This window comes from Olea europaea, chromosome 16 (assembly GCF_002742605.1).
Source record: "Olea europaea var. sylvestris chromosome 16, O_europaea_v1, whole genome shotgun sequence".
In the NCBI taxonomy this organism is placed as follows: domain Eukaryota; kingdom Viridiplantae; phylum Streptophyta; class Magnoliopsida; order Lamiales; family Oleaceae; genus Olea; species Olea europaea.
Genome location: NC_036252.1, coordinates 16,009,981 through 16,034,970, shown reverse-complemented (window position 1 = coordinate 16,034,970; position 24,990 = coordinate 16,009,981). Strand labels below are relative to the sequence as shown.

At 36.2% G+C, this 24,990-nt stretch overlaps 2 protein-coding genes across 2 annotated transcripts in view; one reads left to right on the top strand and one right to left on the bottom strand.

Moving 5' to 3' along the window:
- Positions 1-3,188: 3,188 nt before the first annotated feature.
- On the bottom strand, positions 3,189-3,833 carry LOC111412682. Its single transcript, XM_023043606.1, has 2 exons — positions 3,683-3,833; positions 3,189-3,508 (listed from the first exon to the last, which is right to left on the bottom strand). The coding sequence occupies exons 1-2, from the start codon at positions 3,831-3,833 to the stop codon at positions 3,189-3,191; spliced, it is 471 nt and encodes a 156-aa protein (XP_022899374.1).
- A 5,248-nt stretch (positions 3,834-9,081) lies between these two features.
- LOC111412272 (secoisolariciresinol dehydrogenase-like) overlaps positions 9,082-24,990 on the top strand; it is a 16,860-nt gene continuing 951 nt past the window's right edge. The window contains exon 1 of the mRNA XM_023043128.1: positions 9,082-9,283. Coding sequence (XP_022898896.1) covers positions 9,246-9,283 — 38 coding nt within the window. The 5' untranslated portion in view covers positions 9,082-9,245. The remainder of the gene's footprint in view (positions 9,284-24,990) is intronic.

The following is a 24,990-nucleotide window of genomic DNA, read 5'->3' as shown; positions in this document are numbered from 1 at the left end:
GACATTTATCGCATCTCTTCACATACTCGAACGTGTCTCTGAATAAAGTAGGCCAATAGAAACCCGACTGTAGTATCTTTGCACCTGACTTTGAAGCTCCAAAATGCCCAGCATATGCAGAAGAGTGACAATGTTTTAGAATCTCAGGTACTTCATCTTCAGGAATACATCTTTTGATTATTTGATCTGCGCCTCTTCTGTAGAGAATGGGATCCTCCCAAAAGTAATACTTCAGCTCTGCGAACAACTTCTTTCTTTGATGGCTAGAATACTCTGGTGGCGGGATGGACTTAGCAAGGTAGTTAATGATATCAGCGTACCATGGGACTATTTCTACTCCAAAAATTTGCTCATCTGGAAAGATTTCATTGATGTCTACTGACATCTCAAGTTCATCCCGTTCCAATCTTGATAGGTGGTCGGCTACCACATTTTCACTGCCCTTCTTATCCTTGATCTGAATATCGAACTCTTGCAACAACAATATCCAATGGATCAATCTCGGCTTAGCATCCTTCTTTGTCATAAGATATTTCAGAGCGGCATGATCTGTGTAGACGATGACCTTAGACCCAACAAGATACGATCTGAACTTGTCGAATGCATAAACCACAGCTAGCAATTCCTTCTCGGTCGTCGCATAATTGACTTGGGCATCGTTCAAAGTTCTACTTGCATAGTATATCACATGAAAGATTTTATTCTTTCTTTGTCCCAATACCATACCAACTGCATGATCACTCGCATCGCACATTAGCTCAAAAGGCAAATCCCAATCAGGTGACACAATCACAGGCGCTGTTGTGAGTTTTTCCTTCAAAGTAATGAACGCTATCAAACATTCCTCATCAAACTCAAAAGATATCTCTTTCATTAGCAAGTTGCACAGAGGCTTGGTGATTTTGGAGAAGTCCTTTATAAACCTCCTGTAAAATCCTACATGCCCAAGGAAACTTCGAACTCCTTTTACTGATGTAGGTGGTGGTAATTTCTCAATGACCTGAATTTTCGCCTTATCCACCTCTATCCCCTTTGCCGATACTCTATGTCCCAAGACTATGTGACAAGAGCGTTGCAAAGTCCAAATGGCATTCTTCGGTATGCAAAGGTATTATAGAAGCATGTGAAGGTGGTCTTCTCCTGATCATCCGGTGCCACTGGTATCTGATTATAACCCGAATACCCATCCAGAAAGCTGTAGTGGGAATGGCCTGCCAATCTCTCCAACATCTGATCTTTAAATGGAATAGGGAAATGATCTTTCCTTGTAGCGGTATTTAGTTTGCGAATCAATGCAAACTCTCCACCCTGTTACCGTCCTTGTCGGAATCAACTCATTCTTTTCATTCTGAACCACTGTAATTCCTCCTTTCTTGGGCACAACTTGCACTGGACTAGTCCATTTACTATCTGATATCGGGTAGATTATTCCAGTATCCAGAAGTTTGATCACCTCAGCTCTTACTACCTCCTTCATGTTTGGGTTTAGCCTTCTTTGACTTTCAACTGTTGGTCGAAAATTCTCCTCCATGAGAATTTTATGCATACATAAGGAAGGGCTGATCCCTTTGATATCAGCTATGGTCCACCCAATTGCTTGCTTGTTATCTCGAAGCACCCTAAGCAGTTTTTCCTCCTCCACTTCACTAACCATGTTTGAAATTATCACTGGAAGTGTATTGGACTCCCCCAAATATGCATATCTTCAGTGTGGGGGCAGCTGCTTAAGTTCCAACTTTGGTGGCTTCAAAATAGATGGCTGTGATTTCTCTGGCCCTGTCCCAAACTCCTCAAAGCATCATTTCCGCGTGTAAGGTGGGTTGGACTCCAAAAATCTTGCACACATTTCTATGTCCACAGAATCAGAATTTGTGGATTTAGAATGTGCAATGCAGGCTTCCAATGCATCTGATGGATTTTGCAGTGTAAATGACTCTTCAATCATTTTATCAATCATGTCAACCCTGAAATATCTGTCAGTCTCTATTGGCAGTTTCATGGCCTTGAAGACATTGAATGAAACATGTTCTTCTCTCAATCTCAGTATCAGCTACCCATTCTGAACGTCGATCAAAGCTCTGCCTGTGGCCAAGAATGGTCTGCCCAGTATTAAAAGAACATCTTTATCTTCTTCCATATCCAGAATCAGAGAGTCTGCTGGGAATATGAACTTCTCCACTTTAACCAACACGTCTTCAATTATTCCTCGTGGATGTGTCAATGATCTGTCAGCCAGCTATAAGGTCACTGTGGTAGCTTTAGCTTCTCCCAATCCTAATTTTCTGAAAACAGATAATGGCATTAAATTAATACTTGCACATCAAAATAAAATTCACCAATTGTACAAGGGACAGTGAAACTCCCTAGATCTTTCAATTTTGGCGGGAGCTTTCTCTGAATCCTGGCACTGCACTCCTCTGTTAGCATAACTGTCTCGTGATCTCCTAGCTTCCTTTTGTTTGATAGGATGTCTTTCAGAAATTTTACATAGCTAGGCATCTGAACCAGTGCTTCAGCGAATGGGATGTTGATATGGAGCTTCTTGAAGACCTCGAGAAACTTCTTGTATTGATGTTCCATCTTTTGCTTCTTCAGCCTCTGTGGGAACGGTATGGGTGGCTCATAGGGGTTCACAGCTACAGTTTCTTTATCCCTTGAGTTTCCTTTATTTGGTCTTGGTGTTGGCTCTTCTGTCTATTCTTCTTGCTCCAAAATCACTTCTACTTCAGGAGACACCTCTTCTCTGTTTGCCACGGGATTATTCACTTGTCTCTCAGGTAGTTCCACTCCACTTCTCGTTGTTATAGCCTTTACATGCTCTTTCGGATTGACTTCTGTGTTACTTGGCAGGCTGCCGGTGCTCTACCTGTTAATGCAACTGCCATCTGTCTCATCTGAGTTTCCAAATTCTTAATGGCTGTATTCTGATCCTGAAGAGTGGCTTCTGTCTTCTTCATGAATTGGTTGTTCACCTCCATATAGTGGTTAGTCTGTTCCATGAATTTGCCAAATATTTCTTCCAATTGAGGCTTCTTCTCTTGCTGTTGATATTGCCCCTGTGGCCTGTTCTAATTTTGGCTGCTCCAAGAAAAGTTGGAGTGTTTTTTCCAGCTTGGGTTGAAGGTCTCTCCATACGCGTTATTTTGCTGGCGTTGTCCCCATTGAACAAAATCTGCTTGCTCTTTTTCTTATGTCAAAATTGGGCATTCTGCTGTCACATGCTCAGCTCCACATTCTTCACAATTTGCCTTCTTTGTCTGCGCCGCGTTAGCTGACTGGGTAATGTTTTCCACCTTGTGAAATAAGGAATCAATCTTAGCGGAAAATGTTGAATATACATCCACTTCATAAACTCCTGGTGTCTTCTTTGGTACTGATCGTTCCATGGTCCACATTGCTGAGGTTGTAGCCATTGTCTCATATAACTTCAATGCTTCATCAATTGTTTTTGTGGATAATGACCCATTAGTTGAAGAGTCGACCATGCTCTTGAAAGCTGAAAGTAGCCCTGCATAGAAATATTGGACCTGAAGTCCCTTGCTAATCCCGTGGTGTGGACACTTCCTTAGTAGATTTTTGAATCTGTTCCAAGCCTCATCAAAAATTTTAGATTCACCTTGCCTGAAGATAGATATGTCGTGCTTTAGCTTTGCAATCTTGGTCGGTGGGAAGAACTTAGTACAGAACTTCTGAGCTAGGTCATTCCAGGTAGTAATGCTGGCTATCGGCTGAGAATCAAGCCATTCAATCGCCTTGTCCCGCAGAGTATGTGGAAACAGTCTTAATCTTATGGCGTCGTCAGAGATTCCTTGATATCTGAAGTGCTTGCACATCTCTAAGAAGCGCGAGACGTGCGTGTGCGGATTCTCTTCAATTCTTCCATAAAACTAATGTCCGTTCTGGAACAGTTGTATCACATTTGTCTTCAACTGGAAATTTGGCTGCCCGAACGGTGGATACACAATGCTGGACTGGCTTTGAATGATTTGAGGGGTCATGAACTCTCCAACGAGCATGTTTCCTTCATCTTCTTCTCCTCTTTCATTGGCTTGTACAACAGGATTGTGTTGTATGTTCTCCATCTGATTTCTCGCTGCTCTGTTTTCTCTTTGCCTTCTTCTAAAGCTTCGTTCGATCTCTGGGTCGGCTGGGAGTAGATCTCCTTCAGCAGATCTTGGCATGCACTTCTGCAATAGAATTCAATTGGAAGACTTAAGTAACTAAAATATGCACTTATGTAATAAAACTAACTACTAATAAAATAAAATGAACTAAAATAAATTAAAACTAAAAGTTCAAATTAGTGCTAAATTGAATAAAATTAAACAAATACTCAATCCCCGGCAATGGCGCCAAAAACTTGTTCACGATATATTTCTTTCGATTTAAAACTACCGCAAGTGTACGGTTCGTAACAAGTAATAAAGTGGATTTTAATAAGTTCGAATATCGTCCCTCAGAGATTGAGTAGTTCACTTCTATATAATCTGGCCTTAACCGAATCTAATTGAGTGAAAATATGGTCTAAATGCAAAAAGCCCTAATTTCAATTAAAAACCCTAACTTCACTAAAAACCCTAATTTCTATTGGAAATCCTAATTTCTCAATTAGAAACCTTAATTTCGAAATTTCTCTAATTTAAACGACTCAAACACTCAAGTAAATGAAATTATGCAAATTCAAAAGATAATTTATGGAAATTAATTAGACTAAAGTCACTAGGATCATGAATCCCCAATTGAAGTTATAAAAACCCTAATTTCATAAAATTAATAACCCGATGGAAATTTGCCAATTCAATATTCCTAATTCTATCCAATATATTCTCTCGATATATATTAGACCTATTCTTGCACACCACCAGCCTATATCTCTATGGATGATGCAAATATACAAGAATGCATGTGATTTTGTAAACAGTTTAAGAATTGCATAAAGCATAGGGGTATATCTCTATCCTCTATCGGACCCTATGTTAATTTACACCTTATCGAACCTATTCCACTTCTCTCGAATGTAAGAAATAATTCATCAACACTCACACAATTATTGGCAACTAATTGTGGAAGAAAATTAATGCATGTAAACCAATCAAATTATCCAAACGAGTCTTTATATTAAATTCGTGAAATATGGAATTAAAATAACAAACAACGGTTCATCGATCACCTAGTAATTGAAAACTTAGCCTAGAATATTCATAATTACAGAAAAAAATGAAATTAATAAATAGAAAGAATAGCACCCGTATGAAAATCCCTTGAATTCTTGAATAAAACCTTGAAAACCTGCTTGAATTCTTGTGAAATCGGCTTCAAGTTCGTGTTCCTTGCTTCCAAAAGTTGTATTTTTCCATTCTTTAATTCTTTTTTGTGAAACTGTAATTCTTGGAGCTTACCTTGTGTCTAAATTACTTTCATTTGTTTATGCTTTCTTCAGTTGCTAGATGAGAGGGAAAGCTTAAATGTACTACAGTTCCTCTAAATGTTAGATAGGTAAAAGAAGGAATCTTACCTTTAATTTGAATTTCATTTGTTGTTAAAAATTCATTCTTGAATCTTCATTTTGTCAAGGAGTGGGAGACTTGACATCGATGAAGAGCTTGTAGTGCAATTTGAATGCAGAAGAGATGGTGCTTTAAGGCCATCTTTCCATTCTTTAATTCTTTTTTGTGAAACTGTAATTCTTGGAGCTTAGCTTGTGTCTCAATTATTTTCATTTGTTTATGCTTTCTTCAGTTGCTAGATGAGAGGGAAAGCTTAAATGTACTGCAGTTTCTATAAATATTAGATAGTTAAAAGAAGAAATCTTACCTCTAATTTGAATTTCATTTGTTGTTAAAAATTCAATTTTGAATCTTTATTTTGCCAAGGAGCGGGACATCGATGAAGTGCTAGTAGTGCTGTTTGAATGCAGAAGAGATGGTGCTTTAAGGCCATCTTTCCATTCTTTAATTCTTTTTTGTGAAACTGTAATTCTTGGAGCTTAGCTTGTGTCTCAATTATTTTCATTTGTTTACGCTTTCTTCAGTTGCTTGATGAGAGGGAAAGCTTAAATGTACTGCAGTTTCTATAAATATTAGATAGGTAAAAGAAGAAATCTTACCTCTAATTTGAATTTCATTTGTTCTTAAAAATTCAATTTTGAATCTTCATTTTGCCAAGGAGCAGGAGACCTGACATCGATGAAGAGTTTGTAGTGCAGTTTGAATGCAGAAGAGAGGGTGCTTTAATGCCATATTTCCATTCTTTAATTCTTTTTTGTGAAACTGTAATTCTTGGAGCTTAGCTTGTGTCTCAATTATTTTCATTTGTTTATGCTTTCTTCAGTTGCTAGATGAGAGGGAAAGCTTAAATGCACTGTAATTTCTATAAATATTAGATAGGTAAAAGAAGAAATATTACCTTTAATTTGAATTTCATTTGTTGTTAAAAATTCAATCTTGAATCTTCATTTTGCCAAGAGTGGGACACCTAACATCGATGAAGAGTTTGTAGTGCAGCCATAATGGAAGAGTGATTCGAAATTCATTTGCAAAGTTTTGATTTTTCAATACAAATGTTTGTAAGTTCTCTCTGTATATGGGTGGAACTTTTAGATGAACCTCACATACATTGTGCTAGAACCATTAAATGATCAAGCATTTAGTTGTTTGATTCATTCACTTCCAGAGAATTGGATTTGTCCATTTGTTAACATTTAATTTGTTTCATTCTTTAGGGGCATTTGTCCAGTTCCTAAGAATTGGGAATTGATAGTTTATTTTTTTTTGGATGATGGTACAAAATACAGGAGGATGCTTTATTTTTGGATGCGTTTTTTGCTAACTAGAAAAAACTATTTGGATATGTTTTACATTTTTTGGTGGGTTAGGTAGGTGTTTTACTTATATTTCCTCCCTTAATCCTTTGTTCTAATAACTGATTTGATTTAATGCAATTTTTCCAATATTTATTGTATATTCAGATCCTGATGTACATAAACAACCAAGAGAAGAAGTGGAAATGACAGTGCAAGAATTATCCATCCCATCTCAGCATATTTGCTCATTGGTTTCTCTCTCTCTCTCTCTTTCTCTCTCTCTCTTTTGGTGTAAATACTGCATTGCATCCTTTTACAACTTATTTGCAATCCATTTTCATTTTTCGATGCATGCTTTATTATTTAATGGATCAAATATTTCTTACTCCTATAAACTTGCAATCTTTAGGTATGTCAAATGTTTCTATTATCATGTAGTGTCATATTCTACATACACACGATTTCTTTAATTTAATTTTTTTTTTTTTTTGTGATTTTCTTTGTGCAGTAATATCAACTTTTGAAATGATCACCTTGTTGGATAGAGCATTAGTGAGGCAATAATATACTTTCAAGACTTTTGAACAATGCAATAAATCTTTAACAACTATTTTTTTTTAACATCTACAATTTCTACACTGATAGAAACACAATAAATATAAAATTCGTGCAGCGCACGTGTCAACGACTAATATATATTAAAAAGAAAAAAAATTGTTTGCTACACTGGCGAACCTCCATGTGGGGTCAGCTGACCCAACAGAAATTTGATCTCGTAGCTTTAGTTTTTAACCCTTTGGGATAGGGAGAAGGTGAGATTTCTTGACCCTTTGGAATCTTCATTTTGGGCCCCTTCAAGATTTAGTCTTGGGGGATATATTTGCAGCCCTTTGAAATTGATAGAAAAATCTTGAGACTTTCGAACTATCCATTTCTTGCTGGAGTTAAACAACTTGTACAATGGATCATCAAAGTAGTTGTACATCTAGCAAAACTCTATTTGCCTACATTTATGTAGAATTTGAAGCCTCTCATTTCTCGTGTTGTTTTTGAGTATTGTTTTGGAGGTGATTTGCGTTTTTTGAGACATAAACCCTCATAAACACTTGTCTCTCACTTTGGCCACGTAGCACTTAGATATTATTATATTTGTGATTTTCTTGAATACTAAACAGACATTAGAATAAAATGTAATTTTCTTCATTGATTTGACTATCAGCTTATTATATTCACTTGAAAATGACTTACCTTTTATGAAATTTTTTCAAGAGAATACTCATTTTTTGAGACGATTATTGGAATACTAGACAATTCTAACAAGGCTTTGGTTTCAGGTGGATCGATCTGCATATTTTAGCCTAGAACCACCTATTATACTTCGGATATTTCGTAAATAGAACAATTCGGGTAATTGTAATTAATAGAATCAAACCCAAACCCGAACTGTCGATTTTGATTTGGGTTCAGTCCTGCCCATAACAATTATATATATATATATATAACACGATATACTCGAAAGTATTTGTGCAATGAGAAAATTCAGTTAATAAATCTTCAAGAAGCAAAATAGTGAAAACTAAAAACTACGAAAAGAGAAGAAAATTAAAGCATCAAAAATTAAATTACAATATGAGAAAAAATTACTTTTCTTAATAAGAGGGTGTTGGAACGCCTATTGTTGCTGATTGGATTGGAAAGAAAGTTGATAATGTAAATTTTTTTGAATTATTTTGTCGTGTAATATCACAATTTTGTTGCTAAAACAGCTTGTAAACATCACTCTTGTATTCATTTTCTTGATAAGTTGCCTATTGTGAGTGCAGATAAAAGATTTGGTAAAAATGTGTAGGTAAATGTAGCATTGTCCTTCAAAGTATTATATTTACGTATTTTTCCCCTTAATGTCTTTTAATCTTCTACAATATTTAAATATTTAGACCAAACAAAATAAAGTCAATCAGGGTGCTATCATTCTTTGAAGTATTGCCATAATTCAATTATTTTGGACACAATTACGTTGGAAATGACTTGGAAACAGACATTAATTATCTGTAAAATCAGATCTTGCGTTGGAAATGACGTGGAGATAGATGACAATTATCTGAAAAATAAGATTAGTCAGAGATAAATGCCTACGTGATTTGGAAATGACGTGGGAAGTCTGAAAAATCAGATTAGTTAGGAATAAATAAATGCCTAATTTCGATGGATATGACGAGGACAGAGAGAACAATTATCCAAAAGTCATGAGTTTAGTGAGAAAAAAATGCTTAATTGCGTTGGAAATGGCTATGAAAGAGAGAATATTGTCTCGAATATCAGATTAGTTAAAAATAAATGCCAACTTGTGTGTAAACATCTTTGTTATCTTCACGATTAGCATTATAAAAGACGTTTAAAAGTGAAGAGAAACACCAATTCACATTCACAGCAAAGAAGCTCTATGGGAAGTTTATCAACGGCTTCAACTTTGATTGGAAGGTATTTCTCTTTGATTTTTCATGACACTGCATTCTGATAATTAAAATGTAACTATTTATTCTTGAGGTTTCTTTCTCAAAGTACAAGGCATGTTATTTTGATAGTTGGGCTGGCAATTATCACACGAGTTTTCAGTAGACTATGAATATTGTACTAACAAAATTCGAAAAGATTATTAATGTAAACCTCGTAGGTCCGTTCTTGTGTGCTAAACACGCTGCTCGAGTAATGATCCCGAATCGCAGTGGGAACATAATCACAACAGCGAGTACTTGTTCGAAAATAGGCGGTGGTTCTTCACACAATTACGTAAGTTCAAAACATGGGGTGGTGGGACTGACAAAGAATTTGGCTGTGGAGCTTGGAAAACATGGCATTCGCGTAAACTGTGTGTCACCACACGTAGTTCCTACACAACAGTCGAAGGATTTCTACAAAATGGATGATGAGGGATTCGGAAATGTATATTCTATCCTCAAAGGTGTTTCACTTAAGCCAGAGGATGTGGCTGACGCTGTTCTGTTCTTGGCTAGCGATGAGTCGAAGTGTGTTCATGGACACAACCTTTTTGTTGATGGGGGGATCACAATTGCGAATTCCAAGTTTTCCATGTTTGAATAATCTCCAAGCAAATATTTCCTAGACGTGTTTTGTGGATATTTATTTTTTTCGCTGTTGAGTTCTCATGTTTAATTTCTCTGAACTTTATATAAATATTATTTTATTACAAGGCAATGGAAGAAAGTCAACCGTATTTTCTGATATTCATATTCACCTCTATTGAATGGTAGTTGTTTGGGTTTTATCATTAATACATATGGATTGGCGACTTAAAAGCTGTTGAATGGAAATAAAAAACAGGTAGATCTAGTTCCTTCGAAATCATTGATCATTAATTGGCGAATATGGCATGTCAACCTCTTTGTGGCTTCTAGCTTTTTGTTGCCGTCTTGTTCTAATTTTCTCCATTATTTAGAAAAAGTAAGCTTGCAAATTTCTATACGAATAATATTAATACTGTCTAGACAATCGAAAATGCAATCGTGTGGTGATGAGTGACGAATCAATCGTAAGAGTGAAAAACTACCAAATCAAGATATATCAAATGACTCTACATTGGAATATAATAAAGCAATTTGCATATTCAATCATATGAAATACATTGGAGTAGTTCTCATTCCGGTCACAAAGTTTATATCTCGATCTTGCTCTTCTTTGTTTGGACTAGTTGTTCCAGATGACATGGGCTAAGGGAATGCCCTTTTTCATCTAAAGCTCGCCTATTTTCGTTTTTCACCGAATCACAGCGAACTCAAATGATGTTTGCTGATATTTAGTTCAATTTTCTGAATATATAAGGCACTGTTGTATTTTGGATAAAAAAACCTCGTCACTTATAACTCACTTTCTTCTTTGCACTCAAGAACTTGAAGGTGCTGCCTAGCTCATGGTCTTCATGGATTTAATTACTTAGTCTCAAAATTATTACAACAATACCCTTTTTTCCCCGATAATGTTACACATCCAGGCTCAAATTCAGATGGGACATGTGTCGACGCATGATTGAACAGCTTGAAAAATTAAAACAAAAACATTCAATCATTTTCTAATACATCAGTTTGTCTCTTCACTCCCCTATTTTTAAGCTTGGCTAAGTGATTTTATTCTTTTTCCCCTGATTTTCGGCACAATGTCATGATGTCGTGCAAAAAGAACATATATAACAGTTGACCGAAGCTGTTGTAAAAGAAGGCTTGACCTTTTCTATGTTATCCACGTTCGTAATAGAAGTAAAGTATTATCTCTAGGAGACATATCCCTACTATATAAATAGGAGAATGTGAAGTTTCTGTAGAAATCAACAGTGACTTATGCCATTTTGTCTCGCTGTTGCATTTTTTTTTTAAGTGGGAGAGCAAAAACAATGTCGTTTGTTTTTGCTAGATATATATATTTTATTATATTATACAGTAAAAAAGGCAATCTAAATTTACTCCAACACGCAATTTTTCATAACCCCCACTGGTTGGAATTATTAAAAAATAAAAATACTAATAATAAGACAGAAAATATTTCTAAAAAGTAAAAAGTTACAAGTATAAATTTGAAGAGAAAGGAATTTTAAATTGAAAAAAAAAATACTTGTAGTGTAAAAAACAAAACAAAATAAGACAACAAAATAAAACAAGACAAACAAAAAGGAAAAAGAAAAAGAAAAAGAAACCTCCGTGCACGGAGGAGGCTAAAAGCCTCCGTGCATGGAGATATTTTTCTATGCATGGAGACAATGTCTCCATGCATGCCTCCGTGCACGGAGGAAATCTTATTTTTTATTTTTTTATACAACATTATAGATAAAAAAAAATTTCAATTTAAAATTCTTTTTAATCTAATATTAAATCAAAAGGGCAATAAAGGGTTACTGTAGATGCAATAGTAACCAAATCCCATTTTATTGTAGATGCAATGTCTGAACAGAGCTGCGCTTTATTTCTACACCAATCCCACACACAACTATCATTTCTTTCTTCTCTTTCACATACTTCTTTCTCTCTCCCATTTCTCCATTTTCACACACAAACTACCGTTCTTCTTTGCACTTCTCCCACACAATTACTTGACTTTCTATTTTCTATTTTTCGTATATACCGCTTAATTTAGCCAGAGGTTTCATCCCAAAAATTTTAATCTTTTGTTTTTATTTTCTTTTGTAGAGGTTTGAAGTTTTCATCGTCAAGAAAGAGAACGACCGAGAGAATAATTAAAAAAAGATTTTTTGGCAAGTAAAACTTAATTTGCTACTATAAAAAGGTTTTACCCCTTTCTATTCATTGCCGCACGCCGTGACCTCCTACAAAATTATTTTAAAGCCCTTTGTGCAGTTGAGTCCATGTTCCCCATTTTCCACGACAATACATCTTTGTGATTAGTAGTTGATTTTGATTAACTTTAGTATTTTGGTAGGAATTTTATGTTTCCCCTTGTGAATTCTAACAATTAGGTTTGTTATGGATGCTTTTTTTCGTATTTAACTCCAATTAACTTGAGTATTTTGTCTGCAATTTTCTCTTTCCTTTTTTGTACGGTAGTTATTGGGTTTTGATTGGATACATTTTTCCTATTCATATTTGATTCTGATTAATTATACAACAATTTCTATTTGCATCATGAACTATTGCAATTGGATTTTGTGGTGACATTTTTGTTTTGGTTCTCATAATATGATTGATTGGAATGTTTCATCTGCAATTATTTCTTCCCTTAAGGAATTTCGGGAATTGTTTTTGTATGGATACATCTATGCTATTTGTAGTAGATTTTGACGAATTGGAATAATTTATCTACGACTAAAACAAAATGAATTGTGTAGTTAACTCCCTGAACTTCACAATATTATTCAAATCCACAATGTAAAAAATAAAGTTGACCTGTTTGAGAAGTGCTTGTAAACCGTTTAATAAATTATTATAGATAGGAACCAATAATAGATAAGTGGGTAGTATTTGTGGTTCCGTAAAATGTGTGAATATAAATGGTTCGATCAATAATAAATGGTTTGTTATAGTTACGTCAAAATATAAAAGTTTTCACAATAGCTAGCACTCAAAAGGACATTTTGAGTGAGTACTATAATTAAAATTGTTTTAAAGATGTCATCAATTCCTTTATAATGCACTGAGGCATGGTAGAAATGTAAGTTTTACTTTGTATTTTTTTCTCCTACTGGAATTTGTTAATTCTATCCAGTTGCCAACTTAAAGGACGTGTTTGGCATACACTTAGATTAGAGTTGTACACAAAAATCAATTCATAATTTAGCGGATCTTGTCACGATCCTCTTATTAGACCAATTACAATGCAGAAAAATGATTAAATTGTTTGTTATCCTGTTAAACAAATGTATACTAAATGCCCTCGTTTCATCACTTAATTTATTCCCTTGTGTGGATAATGATTTAGATAATAAAATGTCATATGGTTCTTAAATTGATTGGTAGACATGGTTCTTCGATCTATATAGAAGTTCTTGCAAATCAAAGGTTCTTTATTTCTTTATATAGATATTGAAATGAGGTTATCATGTTACGATAGTTTTTTTTTTCAATGTTTCTTTACATGACTGATAGGCTTGACCGTATTCATAATGATAGTTTGAGGCTCTTTTATTAGAAAGAACTACAATAAACATACTTATGGGCAATCATTTGTTTAAATAATATATCACAATTAAGCTATGTTTTTTTATTTCCTCTTGTTTTATTTAGTCACCATTTTAACACTAAATCTAAAAGCTTATATTGTCAGATAATACCACGTGTACATCATTTAAATAGTCTTCAACACACTCCATCATTTAAATAGGTTGAAGGGTCATTACTTGCACGTGAAAAGCATAAGATTGGATTCTATTATTCTTCTAAGGACAATTGCACACTTTTCGTCATAAATAAAGCAAGAGATGTACTCGTCTACATAATTAGTTAAACCTTTGATGTTTTTACTTAATGTTAAGACATAGCCTATGTTCTAAAGTTCTGTTGCTGCACATAATCTTAAAGGGGCACGATCATTTAAAAAAGACACATGGACTGAAGAGGAATTATTAGTCCTAGCTTATTATCATCAATTATATGGGAATAAATGGACAGAACTTCAAGTTTGCTGTGTATATTTTCTAATAGCTCTAATCGTACTTGATTTTAACGTAACGTTCTGGATTTTATCATCTTCTTCCAATATGCTCTTTGCAGGAAGTTCACCATCATGGTCAAAAATTTTCTAGATTGTAATATATCCTCTTTTTTTGTTGCTCTGTTCTCTTTCGTAGCTTTGATAACCTTGTGCAAATATATGTATGAGAAAAAAAAGGTTTGCCTTGCTCTCTCTCATATTTACAATATTACGTATAAGCCATCCCAAACATGCTCTAATTCGGTCTCTAAATCATGATGATGGGAATTCAATATATATGTTAAGTCATAATTTGTGTTTTTATCAAGCTTTAGGATCACTTCAATGTATAGAGTAAAGCTAATGATAGAAGGTTCCCTTTTTTAATCTTATCGAAGAGTCATTTGGGAGACTTTTGTATCCATGTGAAATTTTGTTATTGTTTTGGCGAACTTGACTATTCCAATTGGAGAATTCGGAAAAAAACTTCTAGTATTTATCGTGTTAAAGAATTGAAATTACCGCATTAGCATACTACCAACAATTACATCAATGGCCCAATGGTAGTTCCATAATCATTTCATTTCATCTAAAATCACTTTCACCAACTATTTTGCGCCTAATTCATCTCACATGTTAGCAAAATTCAAAGCATATATTGTGAAGGATGGGAAAGGGCTTTGCCACAAGCGTTATTCCCGTTACTTTAGGTTTAACATATCTTTTACTGAAAATGATTAGTGAGAAGTTTGATATATATATATATATATATGGTCGCAGTAAATTTCTTTTCTATCTAATAATTCTCTCGATAGACTTAGTGGTGGATTGAATGAACCAAATCCACATCTACTAAAATACAACTTAACTGCATTCCATTTCATAGATGTTATATGACATGTGTGAGCTGTTAAAGGAATATTTATTTTCTCAATATTTCGACAAAGTAGTTTAACATTTATTTTTTGTCACCTTCCCACTTTTCCATGATGTGTCAATCTTTCTACTTCAACATATTTGACCTAATAAAAAATTTTCTTTTAATTGTACAAGAAAGTTCATGGCAATGCTAATGTTCCGGAATCAAATATAATTCAAACATGCAAAAGAGATGGTGTTTTAATGCCATCTTTCCATTCTTTAATTCTTTTTTGTGAAACTGTAATTCTTGGAGCGTAACTTGTGTCTAAATTACTTTCATTTGTTTATGCTTTCTTCAATTGCTAGATGAGAGGGAAATGCACTGCAGTTTCTATAAATATTAGATAGGTAAAAGAAGAAATCTTACCTTTACTTAGAATTTCATTTGTTGTTAAAAATTCAATCTTGAATCTTCATTTTGCCAAGAAGCAGGAGACTTGACATCGATGAAGAGTTTTAGTGCAGTTTGAATGCAAAAGAGATGGTGCTTTAATGCCATCTTTCCATTCTTTAACTCTTTTTTGTGAAACTGTAATTTTTGGAGCTTAACTTGTGTCTAAATTGCTTTCATTTGTTTATCTTCAGTTGTTTTACTTAGAATTTCATTTGTTGTTAAAAATTCAATCTTGAATCTTCATTTTGCCAAGGAACGGGAGACCTGACATCGATGAAGAGTTTGTAGTGAAGTTTGAATGCAGAAGAGATGGTGCTTTAATGCCATCTTTCCATTCTTTAATTATTTTTTGTGAAACTTTGATTCTTGGAGCTTAGCTTGCATCTAAATTACTTTCATTTGTTTATGCTTTCTTCAGTTGCTAGATGAGAGGGAAAGCTTAAATGCATTGCAGTTCCTATAAATATTAGATAGGTAAAAGAAGAAATCTTACCTTAACTTAGAATTTCATTTTTTGTTAAAAATTCAATCTTGAATCTTCATTTTGCCGAGGAGTGGGAGACCTGACATCGATGAAGAATTTGTAGTGCAGCCATAATGGAAGAGTGATTCAAAATTCTTTTGCAAAGTTTTGTTTTTTCAATACAAATGTTCGTAAGTTATCTCTATATATGGCTGGAACTTTTAGATGAACCTCATATACATTGTGCTGGAACTATTAAATGATCAAGCATTTAATTTTGATTCATTCACTTCCAGAGAATTGGATTTGTCCATTTGTTAACATTTAATTTTTTTCATTCTTCAGCATTTGTCCAATTCCTAAGAATTGGGAGTTGATAGTTTTTTTTTTTTTTTTTTTTTTTTTTTTTTTTTTGGATGATGGTATAAAATATAGGAGGATACTTTATTTTTGGATGTATTTTTTGCCATCTAGAAAGAACTATCTGGATATGTTTTGCATTTTTTTGGTAGGTTAGGTAGGTGCTTTACTTATATTTCCTCTCTTAATCCTTTGTTCTAATAACTGATTTGATTTAATGCAATTGTTCCAATACTTATTGTATATTCAAATCCCGATGTATATAAACTACCAAGAGAAGAAGCGGAAATGACAGTGCAAGAATTATCCATTCCAACTCAGCATATTTGCTTATTGGTTTTCCATTTTTTTTTTAAATACTGCATTGTATCCTTTTACAACTTATTTGCAATCCATTTTCACTTTTCGATGCATGCTTTATTATTTAATGGATCAAATATTTATTACTCCTATAAACTTGCAATCTTTATGTATGTCAAATGTTTCTGTTATCATGTAGTGTCATGTTCTACATACACACGATGTCTTTAATTTAATTTTATTTTTTGTGATTTTCTTTGTGCAGTAATATTAGCTTTTGAAATGATCACCTTGTTGGATAGGGCATTAGTGAGGCAATAAAATACTCTCAAGACTTTTAAACAATGCAATAAATCTTCAACAACTGTTTTTTTTAACATATACAATTTCTACACTAATAAAAACATAATAAATACAAAATTCGTGCAGCGCACGTGTCAACGACTAGTATATATTAAAAAAAAAAATTGTTTGCTACACTGGCGAACCTCCATGTGGGGTCAGCAGGCCCAACAGAAATTTGATCTCGTAGCTTTAGTTTTTAAACCTTTGGGACATGGAGACGGTGAGATTTCTTGATCCTTTGGAGTCTTCATTTTGGGCCCTTCAAGATTTAGTCTTGGGGGATATATTTGCAGCCCTTTGAAATTGATAGAAAAATCTTGAGACTTTCAGACTATCCATTTCTTGTTGGAGTTAGAATACTTGTATAATGGATCATCAAAATAGTTGTACATGTAGCAAAACTCTATTTGCCTACATTTATGCAGAATTTGAAGCCTCTCATTTCTCGTGTTGTTTTTGAGTATTGTTTTGGAGGTGATTTGCGTTTTTTGAGACATAAACCCTCATAAACACTTGTCTCTCACTTTGGCCACGTAGCACTTAGATATTATTATATTTATGATTTTCTTGAATACTAAACAGACATTAGAATAAAATGTAATTTTCTTCATTGATTTGTCTATCAGCTTATTATATTCACTTGAAAATGACTTACCTTTTATGAAATTTTTTCAAGAAAATACTCATTTTTTGAGACAATTATTGGAATACTAAACAATTCTAACAAGGCTTTGGTTTCAGGTGGATTGATCCGCATATTTTAACCTAGAACCACCTATTATACTTCGGGTATTTCGTAAATAGAACAATTCGGGTAATTGTAATTAATAGAACCAAACCCAAACCCGAACTGTCGATTTTGATTTGGGTTCAATTTTGCCCATAACAATTTTTCTTTTTATATATTTAATAGGCATTTTCATATAGTCCCTTTCAGTACTTATACATAACACGATACACTCGAAAGTATTTGTGCATTGAGAAAATTCTGCTAATAAATCTTCAAGAAGCAAAATAGTGAAAACTAAACTACGAAAAGAGAAGAAAATTAAAGCATCAAAAATTAAATTGCAATTTGAGAAAAAATTACTTTTCTTAATAAGAGGGTGATGGAACGCTTATTGTTGCTAATTGGATTGGAAAGAAAGTTGATAATGTAAAATTTTTTGAATTACTTGGTCGTGTAATATCACAATTTTTGTTGCTAAAACAGCTTGTAAACATCAATCTTGTATTCATTTTCTTGATAAGTTGCTAATGTAGATTGAATCTACAAACACACGACATCAATAACCAAACGGATTGAATTCAGAAACAAACTTTTATTATTTCGTGAACAACCAAGAAAACCCTAGGAGGCGTCTTGCCGCGTCTTAAATATGAAAGAAAAGATAACCTACTGGGCCAGCAGTCCCAAAATGGACTGGGCTACAAAATGGAAATAACAAATGCTGAAAATAAATAACACAAAAACTTAAAATGCTGTTTTGACACACTAAACGACTTCAAATGCCCAAAAACCCTCGTACGTCAGGGCAAAGTGGTGAGTTCAATCCGAAACGCTCGCTACCTTTCCGAAATGGGGTTATGGGGCCAAAACGGACACCAAACGCAAAAGTTACATCAATTTCTTTGAAAGCCGACCATCCAACAATTCCATGTATGCCAATGCATGTTCCTCCATATAAACCTCATCATTCTCTCCGGGATCAATGGGATTCGCCCTCGAATTAGAACCGGTAGCACTATCTCCCACGTTGTCTCCATGGTATGGCAAAAGATGCTTTACATTAAACACATCAGAAGTCCGTATATGGGAAGGAAGTCAAAGGCGATAGGCGTTGGGGTTGATCTTCTCCACAATTTCCACTGGACCAATGGTACGAGGTGATAACTTCGAATGCTCATGAGATGGCACTAGATCCTTAGTCAGTACCGCCCAAACATAATCTCCAACGTCAAACTCAACAGGACGTCAATGCCGATCAGCCGCCTCTTTATACTTACGGTTGGACTCTAGCAGATTAGCTCATGTTTCCTCGTGAACTTGTTGCAAACTATGAACAAAGTCAACAGTTGTCCCATGCAGCCGAGTTTTAGAGGGTAGAGTCAATAAATCAACAGGGCTGCGGGGCAGAATACTATACACAACCTAGAACGGACTGAAATCGGTGCTTCTATTTCTAGCATGATTATACGCAAACTCTGCCTCGCTAAGCCGCTGATCCCATGAGCGTAGATTATCCCCAACCAAGCATCGCAACAAGTCACTCAAAGAACGATTAACTACCTCTGTTTGCCTATCAGTTTGAGGGTGATAAGCACTACTAAAATTGAGCGACGTGTTAACTGACTTCCATGAACTCCGCCAAAAGTGACCGATGAACCTCGTGTCTCTGTCAGACACGATGGAAGTGGGCAACCCATGCAACCGATAAATCTCTCTGAACAACAGCTGAGAAACCTTGACAACATCAGTGGTGCGCTTGCAGTGAATGAAGTGCACCATTTTAGAAAAACGATCTACCACCACAAAGATGGAATCATTACCACGTTGTGTGCGCGGTAATCCATGCTAATATCAGTCCATGAAGCTGAAGGCACTGGTAAGGGTCGATAAAGACCAGCGTTTGTGGCTTTCCCCTTTTCCACGTGGCACACCCTACATCGTGAGACAAACTTCTCCACTTCACGATTCATAGTAGGCCAGAAAAATGAAGTGCTAATCAAAGCCAAAGTACGATCTCGCCCAATATGACTTTCACCATGAAACTCCTCAATCAATTTCAGACGAAAGCTGCAATCTGGTATACACAACTGAACACCTCTAAACACATACCCATCCTCTAACAGAAAAGAAGAATGGGGTCCCTGCAGTAAACTGTGATAGATGGGGCCAAAATAAGGGTCATCAGCATAAAGAGAGACAAACGTCTCAAACCCGGTGACCGCTACCTGTAGCCGCGCTAATAACCCATGCCGCCGACTGAGCGCATCTACCACACGATTAGAAGAACCAGCCTGATGTTTAATGATAAAGTTGAACTGCTGCAAAAAGGCAACCCATGATGCATGACGGGCAGATACAGACTCCTGGCTTGACAAATGCTTGAGGGCTTCATGATCACTGTATAAGACAAATTCTCGCTGAAACAGATAATGTCGCCAATGGCGAATGGCCTGAACAACAGCATAAAGCTCTGCGTCGTAAGTGCTATACCTCCCACGAGCCCCTACCAACTTCTGACTGAAATAAGCTACTGGTTTTCCTTCCTGACCGAGGACAGCTCCGATACCCAATTTAGAGGCATTACAATGTAATGCAAAAGGTTTTGTGAAATCAGGCAACGCAAGTATCGGGGCTGAAGTCAGACGCTCCTTAATGATCAAAAACGCTTTCTCAGCCTCAGGTGTCCACTGAAACTTACTCTCCTTCATGCAATCAGCAATGGGAGACATGATGGTGCTGAATAAATCGTCAATAAAACGACGCTAAACCCTGGAAACTCCGCACATCAGAAACTGACTGTAGACGCGGTCACTGCCGAATCGCATCAACCTTAAGCTGCATCCACCGTTACCCCACCGGCTGACACAACATACCCCAAAAACAAAACACTATCGGTATAGAACACGCACTTCTTAGTGGCTGCAAAGAACTTCTCCTTGAGTAAAACAGTAAGGACTTTCCTTAGATGCACACCATGAGACTCCTCCGACCCACTGTACACCAATATGTCATCGAAGTATACAACAACGCACTTACCAATAAATGGTCGAAGTGCTTGGTTCATCACCCGCATGAACGTGCTTGGTGCATTGGATAGTCCAAACGGCATAACTAGCCACTCAAATAATCCCTCCCATGTCTTAAATGCCGTCTTCCACTCATCACCAGGACAGACTCTTATTTGATGGTAACCACTTTTCAAGTCCAGTTTGGTAAACACAGTTGCACCGGCCAACTGATCAAGCAAGTCATCTAACCTCGGTATCGAAAAGCGATAACGAACTGTTTTTTTGTTGATGGCCCTGCTATCTATATACATCTGATAACTCCCATCTTTTTTAGGCACTAGGAGTGCGGGGACTAGACACGAGCTGAGGCTCTCTCAGATGTACCCCTTCTGCACCAACTCCTCTACTTGTCTCCTCAACTCCTCATGTTCCACTGGGCTCATTCGATAATGTGGGCGATTAGGCAATGACACACCCGGTACCAAATCAATGTGATGTTGCATATCCCGCAACGGTGGAAGACCCTGTGGAAGGTCATCCGGAAACACATCATGAAACTCAGACACCAAGGCAGCAGCTTTGGGGTGAAGACCCATCCCCTCGACTGCCATAGGAACTGTCGACACTCCTGTCGCCTCAGTTCCCACTAAAAACAGTACAACACCTTCTGCCAGCATCTCATGCACAAACAAAGATCGGAAAAGTAGATTACTACTGTCCCCTGTCGAAGACAGACACTGCGTATCTTTGGGGGGTAGTAGTACAATCTTTTTACTCGAAAAGGTGAATGTATATGCATTTCGACGCCCTTCATGGCACACATCCCTATCAAACTGCCATGGACGACCCAACAACAAATGACACGCATCCATCGGCACCACATCACACCAAACACTATCATGATACACACTGCCAATAGAAAAAGATACCAACACATAGCTAGTAACACGAATGTCATTACCTTGTCTCAACCATGCTAGGCTATAGGGAGCAGGATGAGGTTCGGTGCTTAACAACAGCTTCTGCACGGCCGCTTCAGATATCACATTTTCGCAACTGCCCGAATCAATGATGAACCTACACATCTTTCCTCCAATGGTACACGTAGACAGAAAGATATTGTTTCGCTGCAGGTCCTCAGACGACCCCTTAGGCGTAAGGCACGCCCGTCGAACCACCAAAAGAGGCCCCGTGTCACCTGTATGCACAATTTCAGCCTCTTCTTCTTCATTCTCCACATGAACAGGATCGTTAATATCAACTTGTGTTGTCCCTCCAATGAACAAACCTGGGCGTGGCTGCCCATGAGATGGATAGTCCTTCTTCAAATGACCAAAACCACCACAACCAAAACACTGACTTCCACGCCCTCGTCCACCAGGAGGAGCCCAACCACCCGGATTAACGATTGGAGGAACCACTGGCCGAGTGTTCCGATCAACGCCCGGACCCCCAGATGTAAAGGATTGGGACGGACCAGATGTGGGATTTGGGGCGAATTGTCGACCCCCACCTCCAGATGGACCACCAGAAATGCCTATTACAGAACGACGTTGTTGTTGATTTTCAGCCTGAAGTGCTCGCTGGTGAGCCTCAGAAACAGATACCGGCGAGAACATATTTAGGACGTCTTGCAAATTCAATTGTAGTCCACCAATATAGCGCGCTACCAACTGGTCTTCTGATTCTCCCAAATCATTTCGCGCTATCAGTTGGTAAAACTCTGTGGAATAAGCATCTAAAGATCGATTGCCTTGTCTCAAATTCTGTAAACGCTGATACAAAGTCCTGGAATAATTAAAGGGAAGAAACACTGCCTTCAATTGTTTCTTCATTTTTTTCGACGACTGGATTTTCGCCTTACCCTGACGTATCCGGTTTTGCTTCAGTTGCTGCCACCACGCAGCAGCACGACCACGCAGACGGGTCGCCACCAAAGGTACCCTTTTATTGTCGGGCACTTCTTTGTAATCCAAGATCTCCTCTACTGCCGCCAGCCAATCGAGGAATTCATTGGCCTCAATTCCACCGTGAAATTCAGGTATATCAACCTTGAATCCGGATTCCCATCGCAGAAACTCGTCCTGCTGTTGCACACGAGGCTGTTGAACACGATCGCCACGTGCCTCTGACAAGATCTCCTCATCCGACCTCTCCCCTGATTCAGATCCACCTCCACCATCACTCACTAGGGCACGACGTGGAGGAGCAGGAGGTGTTCCGTTCTGCACAACCTCTACCGCCCACGTCATGAATTGATCAAATCGGATTGTCAACGCCTCAACTTGATTACGCAGATCTGCAACTTCATCAATCTGGCCACCACGACCACCACGTCCTCTCCCACGCACCATGCTCTAATACCAAAATGATGTAGATTGAATCTACAAACACACGACAACAATAACCAAACGGATTGAATTCAGAAACAAACTTTTATTATTTCGTGAACAACCAAGAAAAACCTAGGAGACGTCTTGCAGCGTCTTAAATATGAAAGAAAAGATAACCTACTGGGCCAGCAGTCCCAAAATGGGCTGAGCTATAAAATGGAAATAACAAATGCTGAAAATAAATAACACAAAAACTTAAAATGCTGTTTTGACACACTAAACGACTTCAAATGCCCAAAAACCCTCGTACGTCACGGCGAAATTGTGAGTTCAATCCGAAACGCTCGCTACCTTTCCGAAATGAGGTTATGGGGCCAAAACGGACACCAAACGCAAAAGTTACATCAATTTCTTTGAAAGCCGACTATCCAACCGTTCCATGTATGCCAATGCCTGTTCCTCCACATAAACCTCATCAGTTGCCACGAGTCATGAATTGCTGTATGGACTGTGCTATGAATAGTCCAATAGCCGATGCTTATTTTCCATTCATTGTCGTCGCTTCTTTTCTAGGAAAAGAAGTTAACGATTCGTGGATCTTTTAGCTTTGCCTAGCACAACACCATTAGACTTAATTTTTAGAGGTATTAAATACGACTCATGAATGAGCAAAAAGAGTATAAACTGGAACTACATCCAAGGAACGAAAAGAAAAGGGGGTGGAAGGCCAAGAAAACAGAATTGGTTAACCAACATAGTACAATTAAGATATGATTAATCACATAATGTAGATAAACCTAATCGTTTGTAATATAACAATTATTATCTTATGCTAATTATCTTAAAACTTAAATTTAATATTTTTTAAATATATTATTTTGAATTATAATAACTTGACTTGACTTGTACGAATATTTTTCTGGAAAATTAAGCAAATCCCTACATTTTATCTATACCTTTCAAAAATCAGATCTTAAACTTATATTTTCATGTGTGGTGTTAAATAATATCTGATCCAATCGTTTCTTGTATCATGTTTATATAAATTATTATGTACATATAACATAATCGAAAAAAAAATTCTCCACTCTCTTATTTACACATTATCTATATGTAAATCATTATTTAACTCCATTATGTACAAATAACATTTATTCAAAAAAGCGTGAAATAACATAGAGAATGAAAAAGTGTTATGCGTAAAAGATTTTTTTGGTGAGTCACGAGTTATTCGTTGTAAGAAGGAGAAAATGCGAGGAGAGAGAGAATGCGAGGTGAGAGGATCTGTTATATTAACGATATACTTCATCTGTTCTATTTATATAGATTGGTTTTATTTTTTCGCATGGATTAAATAATTTTATTTAATATTATTGAAAAAGAAAAAACATTTTCATTAAAAAAAAAAAGACTATATTACTGGGACAAGAAAATAAAGGAAGTTAGCCTACATAAATAGGACGGAGGAATATACGCTACATATTACGATGTGATAATGTTTATCAAATTATTCTAATTTAAACTATAGTTTATCTAAATTTCAGTTAGAATACTGTATATAATATTATTATTTAGCACCTCATTTATAAAAAAATTCTATGAGTTTGTTAAGTGTGAAAATGTATACTTAAAGTAGGATAAATATATATGTACCGAAAATGGGTTACCGAATTGGTGCCCTACACTCACATGCGCGCGGGACCCACGTACATTTAAAAATTCCGGCTTATGGGACCCGTCCTCCTATTGTGAGTGTAGATAAAAGATTTGGTAAAAATGTGTATGTAAATGTAGCATTGTCCTTCAAAGTATTATATTTACGTATTTTTCCCCTTAATGTCTTTTAATCTTCTACAATATTTAAATATTTAGACCAAACAAAATAAAGTCAATCAGGGTGCTATCATTCTTTGAAGTATTGCCATAATTCAATTATTTTGGACACAATTACGTTGGAAATGACTTGGAAACAGACATTAATTATCTGTAAAATCAGATCTTGCGTTGGAAATGACGTGGAGATAGATGACAATTATCTGAAAAATAAGATTAGTCAGAGATAAATGCCTACGTGATTTGGAAATGACGTGGGAAGTCTGAAAAATCAGATTAGTTAGGAATAAATAAATGCCTAGTTGCAATGGATATGACGAGGACAGAGAGAACAATTATCCAAAAGTCA

Bases quoted from the DNA above. Each gene is read 5' to 3' on its own strand.
- LOC111412682 (XM_023043606.1), bottom strand. From the start codon at position 3,833: ATGTGCAAGCACTTCAGATATCAAGGAATCTCTGACGACGCCATAAGA. The intron at 3,509-3,682 runs GTACTAAGTTCT...ATTTCTATGCAG, and splicing joins TGACCTAGCTCAGAAGTTCT to GGCTACTTTCAGCTTTCAAG.